Raw genomic sequence first — 11,560 nt, 5'->3', positions numbered from 1 at the left:
AATTTATTATTTTCTTATGTATACTATACATGATTTGAGTTAACTAGAGAAAGAGATTTTCTTTTTCAAATAAAATTATACAAATTAGATTCACCAAACTTGTATTATTAAAAATTATATATAGTTTTTAGTATAACATGGACTATTTATATTAGCACTAAATTACAAATAATAATTTGATATATTTTAAACTTATTTACATAATTCAATCCAAAGTCAATATAAGCATATCTTTATTCATGCATATGTATAAATATATAACTATTTTCTATACTTTAATCAAGTCTCATACACACGAATATTATAATGTTCGAATTTCTCTTGTTTAATATTAAGTTTTGAGCTTGACTCATTTACTAAATAAACGAATATAAATAAATTTGTTATGGAGTCGAATCCAAGTTGTTCAATACAACTCAATTTATTTATGACCCTAGACGAGAGAGGGAGCATGAATTGTTGATAAGTTTAAAAAAAACAAATTAACTACTGCTCTTTATTCGCTGGATATAAAAATATGAATTAGAAACTCAAAAACAACTTGCCTCTTACAATAGCCTCCAAACAAACAGGGCGTCATGAGGGCCCATTTTACTAATTCATGTGGAGCAGGGCAATATTTGCTGTTCTACGCACCCAATAATTTTCCCGCACCCAACTAAACAGACTAGAGAAACCAAATTTGTTTTTAAAATAAATTAGGTACTGCTTGTGTAACATGAGCTATGGCTTTATTTATTTTATTTCACAATAAAGTTAGGATTAGAGGGTCTCAAAAACATTAATTTAATTGCCTCTTACAAGCATTAAAAAAGCATCATCTTTACCCATTTATTTGAATTCTATATTATGCAATCAAATCTCCGAGTATGACCCATAATTTCCATGCCTAAATAACTTATTAAAATAAGTCAGAATGGCAGATTTGGATGAAAGCTATGACTCAGATAAAACAAATTTATAACCTCCAAAGTTCCTTTACAACCCATGATTATATCTCTAAGACGTTAGACGTGTATGGCAATGGTTTGATTAGCTGGATCTGGTTATGTCATGTCTAAAAATGAAAAAAAAAAAAAAGGAGTGCATAAGAGTGGGGTTTATATATGATTATCCTACTCCTAGGCCTTTGGTAACTATTTGAGCTTGAGGCCCAAACTCAAAACAAAGGCTATAAAAACAAAATTCTGGTTTTTCTTGTGTATTTCGGTTTCTAAATGAATAGATACAAATGATCCTATCCAAATGGACCAAATTCTAGTAAATTGCTCAAGTTGTAACAGTGTAACTAAATTGCGAAGTTGATGGGAAACCAAGGTTTGAGAATCTTAAAAAAGGGTGAAAACACATGGTCAAAATGGCAATAGCTAAGTAAATCTGGATGAAAGCTATGACTCAGATAAAACAAATTTATAACCTCCAAAGTTCCTTTACAACCCATGATTATATCTCTAAGACGTTAGACGTGTATGGCAATGGTTTGATTAGCTGGATCTGGTTATGTCATGTCTAAAAATGAAAAAAAAAAAAAAGGAGTGCATAAGAGTGGGGTTTATATATGATTATCCTACTCCTAGGCCTTTGGTAACTATTTGAGCTTGAGGCCCAAACTCAAAACAAAGGCTATAAAAACAAAATTCTGGTTTTTCTTGTGTATTTCGGTTTCTAAATGAATAGATACAAATGATCCTATCCAAATGGACCAAATTCTAGTAAATTGCTCAAGTTGTAACAGTGTAACTAAATTGCGAAGTTGATGGGAAACCAAGGTTTGAGAATCTTAAAAAAGGGTGAAAACACATGGTCAAAATGGCAATAGCTAAGTAAATCCAAAAATTGGCACAACCAAATCACAATATTGACCAAAAATGGCAAAACAAAATTGTACCGAAATGAACCCACAACGTGGCAGCATGAATGTTTGTTGTGGAATTGATCAGCCCAATAAAGAAAGGGCTAACAGAGATGCCATGCCATGCCAACTCTTAAGTTTCTCCCACAAAAATCTCTCATCCCCCACCTCTATTTTTCCAATTCCTCAATACAACACAATTCTCATACCCCTATCAAACTAGGGGGATCTCCTTCTGTCTCTTCTCTTTGTTCAGATCACTCAGTCCCTCTATCTCTCTTTTTGTTTGCTTTTCCTTGCCACATTCTCGAAGGTTCATCTCTTATTGGAGGATAACATGGTATGATCTTAAACCTCTCTTGCTTGACATATATTTCATTGTTTTTTTTGCAAATTTTGTAATGGGTGAAGCTAAAGTGAGGATTATAGGATTGAAAAGGTATGCATTTCCAATAAAATGGTTCAATGTTGAATTATTCTTGTGGTAGGGTTAAACTTGGAAATCACGACTTCAATTACTTTTGGGGTGTGTGTAAAACTGTGTATAACAATTTGTGTGTAATAAACACTGCTCGTTGTGGTATGTGCAATGGAATAAGGTTGTGTTGTATCTGCCATGAAATAATTCATTGTAATTAAATTTCACCATTATAACTGTTGATCTACATTCTATTGAGTATTGAGTAGATTAAAAAAAAACCCTTCCAATGATGCGCAATGGAACTATTTCAATTGTCATGTGATGCAGAAACGTGCCTGAATCTGTACAATTGGACTTTACATCATCATTTCCTGGCATTTTAGGATCAAAGTTGGAATATTATTCTTCCGAATACATTCTATCCATGTAGGATAATCACACCATGGCCTAATGGCTCAAATATGTCTCCACAATTTTCACAAGGCAGGCATCAGTTAAATAACATTCTGCATTTCATCATTGGCTTTGAAACAATTACGATTTGCCATTAACAAGATGAGTAGAATTGGATCATTTATATGGGTGAAAGTTAGCTTAACTAGTAATATTTCTTGAGCCAAAAAGAAAAGAAAAGTAGTGTATTGATCTAATAATGATGTAATAGGTTCAAATTCTATCGTGTGTATATATATAAAGAATTGGATCCTTTTTTTTGCCCAAGCATTAATTATTATATTATAGTAGAGAACTATAGTTATTATGGATAAAAATTGACGCCTTTGTTTATTTTCTTTCTTTTTTCCTGCAATTTATAGGCAAATGCAGCGTCTGGAATGGCTGTGCACGATGACTGCAAGCTCAAGTTCTTGGAACTAAAAGCAAAGCGAAACTATCGGTTCATCGTGTTTAAGATTGAAGAGAAGATTCAACAGGTGATAGTAGAGAAGCTTGGGGGTCCTGAAGAAACCTACGATGATTTCACTGCGTCTATGCCAGCCAATGAGTGTCGTTATGCTGTCTTTGATTTTGATTTCATTACCGACGAGAATTGTCAGAAAAGCAAAATTTTCTTCATTTCATGGTAAGTTTACATAAGAGCCAAGAGTTTTGTAGTTCAATTAACATTTTTAATTCTTGAAATTTTCAATAGAGATATTCAGGGTTTAAATTCTCCCTCCCCAACTATCAAATTATCAAAATAAAAAATAATTTAGACTTATGTGAGAGCTAATTAGCGGCATCAATGTTTTTATTTTTTTTTTTCCCTAATGAATTTCATGATTAATAGATGGTACCAGGCATAATAATTTATTATAGTCATTGTTGGTGATGTGTGTTGATCCTATACTGCTATATATACAATATATAACGTTACGAAATGACCCAATAGCAAATTGACCTCTTAAAAAAAAAATTAAGTGCATCTTAGTGAAAAGTTATATAAATAATTATGTCATAGAAGTTTTGATTGTGAGATATAAGTTTATGTGAAAATTTTCAATAATGGTTTAGTTTTACTCATCATAGTCATATTTTCATATCACATTGTCTATGTAGGTCACCTGACACATCCAGGGTGAGGAGCAAGATGCTTTATGCAAGCTCGAAGGACAGATTCAGGAGAGAATTGGATGGTGTTCAAGTCGAGTTGCAAGCAACAGATCCTAGCGAGATGAGCTTAGATATCATTAAAGGCAGAGCTCTCTAATTGTTAGAAAGCACTACTTTATCTTCACAACAGACTTTGATTTGAGGAGGTTTCCTTATTGTTTATTAATTAGTGAGCTATTCCTCTTTTCTGTTTTTGATTTTTTGTTTTGAAGTTAATCTTTGTTTGGAACTTTGGATTTAAATCTGAATGATGAAAGATAATTCATGTTATACATATTTCTGTTAAAATTTGGCACATGCATCACAAGTGGTGTGGCTTAATTTAATTTTTCATAGTCTCTAGTTTTCTTTTTCCATTGTAACATGTTGACCTCCTGGTCATTTCTTCTCCATAATACTAATCTTGCAATTATTGCATTAATTTGTTTTTTTTTGTAAGTAATTTGCATTACTTTTCCAAGGCATTATTTAGCACTGAAGTGCTGAATTGCAAAAAAAAGACCAAAAAAAGAAAAAGAAAAAGAAAATGAAAAAAAGAAGAAGACTACTACTAGTAGTAGATCCAATATTGGAAATATTTATATTTGAGAAGGGTTGTTTGGTAACGTTGTTCTAGTAACGTTATTTGTATTTTTTGAAAATATGTGTGGGTGAAATAGTGTGTGGAAATATGTTTAATGTTGTTTAAAAATTGAAAACATGTATTTAAACACATGTACCAAACGACCAGTATCCCAAAAAAGTTATTGTGTTGTGTTCCATTCTCTAAGCTTTACTCCACACATTTTGAGTATCCCAAAGCCCCACAATCATATTCCTCTTCCTTCTTTGACTAGCTTTAGTGTGAAAATTATTGTATTGTGATCCTCTTCTCTAAGCCAATTGATTCTTGATCTTTGCTTTCACATTATTTCCTCTCTATCCATTAATTCATTCACCTCACTCTTTAGTGCCCTAATTCTTACTACCCCTCATCCTTATGATCCATACTTTCCAATTTTGTATAACTTCATTTTTCTTTAACAAATACATCTTGTGGGGTTAGGATTTGTGGCCCAAGCCCAAAACAATAGATTTGTAGAGCATGGATGATAGAGTTAGGTTGATTATGGAATTAACAACGGTTGATTATAATCTCTAAGTATAAACCAGCATAAAGATATAAGTAAAGACGAAATGAATTGAAGTCCGAAGAGGCTTATGATAAATCGAATAGTGATTACAGTTCTTAGAGCTATATTAAAGCCTTTCTTTTTTTCCTCTCCCCTCTTCCTTTTTCTTTTTTCTTTTATCAGGAGCCTTTCTCCTTTATATAGCATCCTTCCCCATCATCCCCATTGTCCACTTGTTCTTCATCTGTGTACCTACTTGAGTATATGTCACGTCATGTATCTTCTTTAGCTCTTTGTGAGTGGCGGTAGCTGAGGTTACACTGTTCAGGAGTTTTCTCCACATAAATGCGACTAGAAAAGTTGCTGCAATGCATTTAATATGATGGTAGCAGCTTTTCCTTTAGATATTTCTTCGTTCTTATCGTCTCTAAACATACCCAGAGCTTATCTTTATCATTGGGGTTGCTAGGAAGATCATTTGGACCTTCCACACGTTTGATTAAACAAGTCTATTCGTATCTGAGGAGTAAGACCTCTTCGGATCACTGGTGACCTCTTCGGATTATATTCCTCCTTCATTTCTAGGTATCTTTCTTCCAGACGGACTCTATCTCAATCGGTTCCTTCTCTTTGGACACACAGTAATCTTCAAATAGGGCCCTAGGCCCACTACGTAAGGTTGAGCTTTTCCCCCCCAAACATCTTTTTTGGTCTCTATATTTTGGGAACATTTTCATTTTAATCCTTACATTTTGAAAAGATTTAATTTGATCATTAATTTTTTCAATAACTTTTCCTTTTAGTCTTTGCTGCCATCTCAATTTGGTCATAGCATGCTTATTAATTAAGTATTTCGTCAGCCATATTAGCATTTTTTGTTTTGGTCACTAAGATGATAACAAGGATTGAAATGAAAATTTTTGAAAAAATTAAGGACCAAATTAAAAAATTTCAAAATATTAAAGACAAAAAAAAAAAAAAAAAACACCTCAAAATATAAGGAAAAAAAAAAGGTTTTGCCTCTTTCTTTTTTAAAATCCTTTGTGTTTTTAATTAAAAAATTTCAAAATATTAAAGACAAAAAAAAAAAAAAAAAACCCTCAAAATATAAGGAAAAAAAAAAGGTTTTGCCTCTTTCTTTTTTAAAATCCTTTGTGTTTTATGAAACACCCCCTTATTCCACCTACTCAACACAGCACTGTCAGCACCACATTATTAATTTTGTCATAAATGTAAGCCATCTACAGTCCACACCACCCGCATTTAAACATCTCTTATTATCTCACACTGTCCTGAAACCAAAACTATTGTGGTTCATGTCTCCTCCTTTCTTGCGTGTTCAATTTTAACAAGTTTGGTTTGCGATCCGATGCTGGAGCCATAAGATTATGAACTCAAGCTACCGGAAATAGCATCTCCCATTCACAAGTTGCAACAACCCGATCAAGTCTGTCTACTACATTGGTTTCTTCCTCCCTTGAATTATCCTGTGTACATTGGTCCCCAAATACCTAAATCCTTTAGCCGTTTTTAGTCAAAGTGAAGTTCCTCCAACTTTCCTCCAACACTCAAGTCATCCTCATAACATTTAGAACGCTAATTCAAGCCTCAAAAGAGACCCACCTTATTGGAGTTTGTTTAGGCTTGTACACTCACAAGTATAGAGGCTTCCACAATCTTTAAGAACCCGTTTGGTTAGGGTTATTTTTAGGGGATGGAAAATAAGGAGAGAACAATAAAGAGAAAATGATTTTTTTGGGTGTTTAGTTGGGGTGATTTTTGGATGGAAAATTAGTAGAGTCTAGATTTTTTCTCCCCAAATCGGGGAGAACATTGGAGAGAAAAGAGGAACAGAAAAAGTTCTTGCATGTTGGACCAAAATGCCCCCTGAATAACCTTTAAATGGGTTTGTCATTTTCTTCTTCCTTTTTTATTTTTATTTCCTTGGATTTTAGGGTTTTGTCTTTTTTGGTACTTCTTATTCCCCCCCCCTTTTTTTTTTCCTTTCCTAATTTGTTACTTCTTTTTTTTAATTCTAATAAGAGTATGAGAGTAAATTTATACAACATACATTTTTCGTCTTCTCATTTTTCTTCTCAACTAAATAAAAAAGTTTTCCATTCCTCTAATTTGAAATGGGTCTAGATTAGGTCTAGTGTCTAATGACATTAGACCCGTTGGGATTGTAACACATGTCTATTTTTGGACACGTGTCATCATTTGACCAGGTTCAGTGCACTGGAAGCATTGGACCCAAACCTCCCCCATTTTAAACACACCATGGTCCTTCAACTCATTTAATTTTTAGCTTCTTTTTTGTATTTTTTATGAATCCCATTACAATTTTTAGTACTATTTATGAGTCTTATTGTATTATTAAGCTAACTTTTAACTATTTTTTACACTTTTAACAAAAATTTTTCAATTTCAGCTAAAGAAACTATTCCTAATCGGATATCTCTCCACTTTTTCATCACTTTCTAATTGTCTATCCTCTCACTTCTGCACCAAAGGTGTTAGGAAGCTACACATTAACAAAGCTACATCTTACATTTCAAAGCTACATTTTCATGAAGTTCAAATCTTTCCATAATTTTTTTTTATCAATTAAAATAATTAGTATTTCATTCTCTATCCATATTATTTAATATAAATATAAATTCTAAAATTTTCGAATTTATTTAAAGTTTAAACGAGCCACACATGAATCAAATATTACACAATTTAGGACTAGAATGAATGAATGATATTGCCTGATCAAGAGGAAATCAAGGCATGAAGCCCACTTGCTAAGGGAATGGGCTGCTTCCTTGGCTTCTCTAGAGGCTCAACTAAAACGTCAGCGAGTAAATCTCTTGTTAATGGAGTCAATTATATAATGCACGTAGTAGCCTCCTAGCATGGCTTCATTCAAAGACCAATGGGAAAATCAGGTTTCATTCTTTTTTCCTTTTTGGTAGGCATAGGACGGTAACAATACAGTTCAAAACATGTTTTACTAAATAGTTAGTACCAACAAATTGCTAAAACAAATCATATTTGAAAGGTGTAATTCATCACTTCCTATGATCAGAAACAAAAACAAAACCACAACAAAAATATTCTGATATGCATGTTGTCTTATGGACAAAACTTTTGCTTCCACGCAACAATAGCGTACAGCATATTGGTGGATTATATCTGAGCACGGCAACATGAAGATTACTACATTCATTCTTCCATGGGTTGATTCTTTGCCTCTGCTTGAGATACCTTGACCTTGATCTTCGGAAGAGTGTAAGATTTATCCTCCTTGAGAACAGATGGGGCTTTCACCAAGCTGATGCTTTGCTCCAGCTCCTTTACTGCCTCTCTCATCAGCTGGGCCTTCTTTCCCTTCTTTCTGCAAGATGTTTTCAATTCCATGTCAAATGACATTCATCATCCTACCTATATGTATTTATGAACAAATGACAAGAAGAACAAATTACCTCGTCTCAATATGTTTGGCCTCCCTCCTTGATCTGACTTTATCAATTGTCTTAATGGCCTTCAGAGTGTTTTCTGTGAGATTCCTATCATATCTCTCTGGCCTATTACGCTTCCTCTCAAACTCAAAGGTAGAATCCTGCAATATATGGAAACAGGAAATAGAAAAATTGATAAACACTCAAATCTTTTCTTATCCAATCAATAGTGGTCTTGTTACTGTCGTCACAAGAAATACAATGAAGTTTAATAAAAGATCAAGTAAACCAATCATATTTACTTGTGTCATATCCTTTCCATGCAACCGCCTATAGGCCTTGGTCCATTTCACCTTACGAGGATTCCTCTTCATCTTGAAGTTCTTGTGGCATTTGGATCTACAGAAGCGAAATATCTGCAGAAAGATCACCCATCAGAAACTAGAGACAAAGAATAATTGTATGAACAAATGTATAATACGCTACCAAATCTACAGACATTTTAGAAGGCATGCAATCTAGCTTTAACAAAATCAATAAATAATTTCTTTTTTTTTTTTTTGGGGGGGGGGGGGGGGGGAGTGTAAGCAATTTCAAGTTTGCATTTACACAGAATTTTTGGGAAGCAACATATAAACTTTGACATTGGAAAATAAGAATGATTTGACTGCTGTTCTAGACTTATACATCTAGGAAAATATCACAACTGGCACAAACCCAACAACTTGAAGACATTCGAATTGCTTCCAACAGATGGAACTTATTTATCTTAGTTCAGTTTTTTTTAGTAAGTTGATTGGTAAGCTCCACACGCCCCGGTCAATCACACAAAATTGATTAAGATATTTGAAACTAAATAGTAGGTAAAACCAAAGGCTAAAATAAATGGAAAATATGGTATGACACAACTAAACAAAGATCAAATTGGATAAAACAGCTTACAAATAGCAAAGGAATAAATATAGAATAGCGAATTCCCATTACAAAATAACAACTCACCTTTGCATCATTGCGGACAAACTGAATACCATGCCCTGGATATATAGTCGAGGAACAGAACCAACACTTTTCTATCCTCATGTTATTCTCAGGTCAACAACAAATCCAAGTTCCTGGAAAAAAAAAAAAGTCATGAAGAATAAACTACAAACAATGAGAATAGGTCAACATAACATTCTCCACCTAAGCTAATGAATAAGGGAAGACCCCCCAATCCAAGAAAGTTCCATAGTACAGGCCACCAACGTTATCAGAATACAGATCCTACATGTGATTAGAGGGACTTTGAGGCTGCATCAACAATAATTATAATAACATAACATTAATAATTATTATATATGTTGAATAATTATACCGCAACTTTTAGAGCATCATGGCTACATCTCTACGACATAAAGAAATGTGCTTTTCTTTTCTAGCACAAATTACCCAAAAGTTTAGTAGTTATCCACCATGTACCAAAACTACCAAACATAAGCAACTGAAAATGTTTTCCAAGTTCCAAATCAACACCACAGTAAGTTAATAAATAAAATAGCTTAAATTAATTACATAACTGCTTTAAAAATAAAAAAGAAAAGGTGAAAATATACTCTTGGTTCCTAAAATTTTCAGGTTCTACTTTAGTTCATGAAATTTGAAAAGTTAACTGCATGTACAAAAGCAGTCAAGAAGCTTCAGCCACCATAGTAATGCAGAAAATAACATACAGTTAACACGAGTTTTGCAAAAAGCGATATACTGAAAGTACATGCACAACCTCTTTATTGAATCAGGTGAGGCCTTAAAACACCTAATTGAGTGAAAAAGGGCTAAAATCTTGTTCCTACATTTCTAATTCTTAAGTTTGTAAATGATAGTCAAAATATACAGTCTGCCACTTCAACTTGACTTTTAAAGGATTTTCTCCCTCACTAAAACCATGTAAATATGACAAACAATTTGAGCTACTTTATACCTGTCATTCTCTAGCTCAATTAGAAAGCAATTATAACCCCATAAAAACTAAGTCCAATTTTTTTTTTTTTTTTAATAATAAATTTGGTAATGCACCCAATGGGTCTTGAACCCACAACTTCAATCTTCACCTAAAATTAAAACGATATATCAGAGCAAACCCAATATGACACAAAAATCCAATTTTTATTCAAATTTTCTAAGAATCCGCAGCTACAAATGAACAAGCCCAACAAAACTCTAAAACCCATTTTCATTTTCCATCAAATTTTTCTAAGAAACAACGGCTACTCATGAAAAAACCCAACAAAAACTCTAAAACCCATTTTCGTTTTCGATCAAATTTTCTCAGAAACCGCAGCTAACCATGAACTAACAAGAAAACGAGGAAAACATTCATAGATTGACACCGGAACCAGAAAATACTCACCGAGAAAGGAGTCGAATTCCCCAATCAGCGTCGCGGAGGACACGGCTGTCTTCCTCACTCGGCGTCGCACGACACGACACGACACGGCGAGTCTCTCTGTTTCTCTGTATCGAGAAAATTTCGGACTAGGGCTTAGATTTTGGGGGAGATTTTAAATGACATTTTTAAGTTTTTAATGGGCTGGGCTGATCAAAATATATATCATACCATGGCCCATTTTATAAGATTGGGCTTGAAGCTAGAGGCCCAATAACCAAAAAAAATAAAATAAAATAAAATTCCCTTGATATGCTGTGCAGTAAGATCTGCCCAATGCGATCTTATGATCTAGACTGCGATTCCAACACAATTTCACTCTTTATATCTGAATCAATTTCAAGGGTAGGATCGTATTTCTCTAGTTTCAAAGAAAAAATAAAAGGGTAGGATCATAGGATCTACAATTTAGGAGCATGATTTTGATAACCATGAGTACATATGGTACGGCAATCAAAGCTTTTTTTTTTTTTTGGAAAATTATTTTTACCATCAACATCATCAACTGACTTAAGAGCCATTGATTTAGATTTGTTTACTTTAGGTGAGGTCAGACTATAGGATTGGAAAGATCCTACAAGTTCATCTACAGGGATGGAGTCCACTCCTTGCTTTCAGTAATGGCAGTCACTTTAGTCTAAAATCTTCAGTTAAAGATCTAAGAATCTTCCTAACATTTTTAGGTTGATCATAGAT

At 33.5% G+C, this 11,560-nt stretch overlaps 2 protein-coding genes across 2 annotated transcripts; one reads left to right on the top strand and one right to left on the bottom strand.

Annotated features, from left to right (window-relative positions):
- Positions 1 to 2,023: 2,023 nt before the first annotated feature.
- LOC111999259 (actin-depolymerizing factor 7) lies at positions 2,024 to 4,172 on the top strand. Its single transcript, XM_024031381.2, has 3 exons — positions 2,024 to 2,192; positions 3,089 to 3,354; positions 3,831 to 4,172. The coding sequence occupies exons 1-3, from the start codon at positions 2,190 to 2,192 to the stop codon at positions 3,979 to 3,981; spliced, it is 420 nt and encodes a 139-aa protein (XP_023887149.1). The 5' UTR covers positions 2,024 to 2,189; the 3' UTR covers positions 3,982 to 4,172.
- Positions 4,173 to 7,915: 3,743 nt separating this feature from the next.
- On the bottom strand, positions 7,916 to 10,970 carry LOC111999264 (probable ribosome biogenesis protein RLP24). Its single transcript, XM_024031388.2, has 5 exons — positions 10,829 to 10,970; positions 9,442 to 9,554; positions 8,745 to 8,858; positions 8,467 to 8,603; positions 7,916 to 8,378 (listed from the first exon to the last, which is right to left on the bottom strand). The coding sequence occupies exons 2-5, from the start codon at positions 9,520 to 9,522 to the stop codon at positions 8,207 to 8,209; spliced, it is 504 nt and encodes a 167-aa protein (XP_023887156.1). The 5' UTR covers positions 9,523 to 9,554; positions 10,829 to 10,970; the 3' UTR covers positions 7,916 to 8,206.
- Between the last annotated feature and the right edge of the window lie 590 nt (positions 10,971 to 11,560).

This window comes from Quercus suber, unplaced genomic scaffold, assembly GCF_002906115.3.
Source record: "Quercus suber isolate HL8 unplaced genomic scaffold, Cork oak 2.0 scaffold_741, whole genome shotgun sequence".
NCBI classification, from domain to species: domain Eukaryota; kingdom Viridiplantae; phylum Streptophyta; class Magnoliopsida; order Fagales; family Fagaceae; genus Quercus; species Quercus suber.
Note: the sequence above shows the minus strand (reverse complement) of the source record. Positions and strands in the feature narration are given on the sequence as shown.

Excerpts from the sequence above, each read along its gene's own strand:
- LOC111999264 (XM_024031388.2), bottom strand. The coding sequence starts at position 9,522 with ATGAGGATAGAAAAGTGTTGGTTCTGTTCCTCGACTATATATCCAGGG. Across the intron at positions 8,859-9,441 it reads TTGTCCGCAATGATGCAAAG|ATATTTCGCTTCTGTAGATC; the intron begins GTGAGTTGTTAT and ends ATCTTTCTGCAG. Across the intron at positions 8,604-8,744 it reads ATGGAAAGGATATGACACAA|GATTCTACCTTTGAGTTTGA; the intron begins GTAAATATGATT and ends CATATATTGCAG.
- LOC111999259 (XM_024031381.2), top strand. Across the intron at positions 3,355-3,830 it reads AAAATTTTCTTCATTTCATG|GTCACCTGACACATCCAGGG; the intron begins GTAAGTTTACAT and ends TTGTCTATGTAG.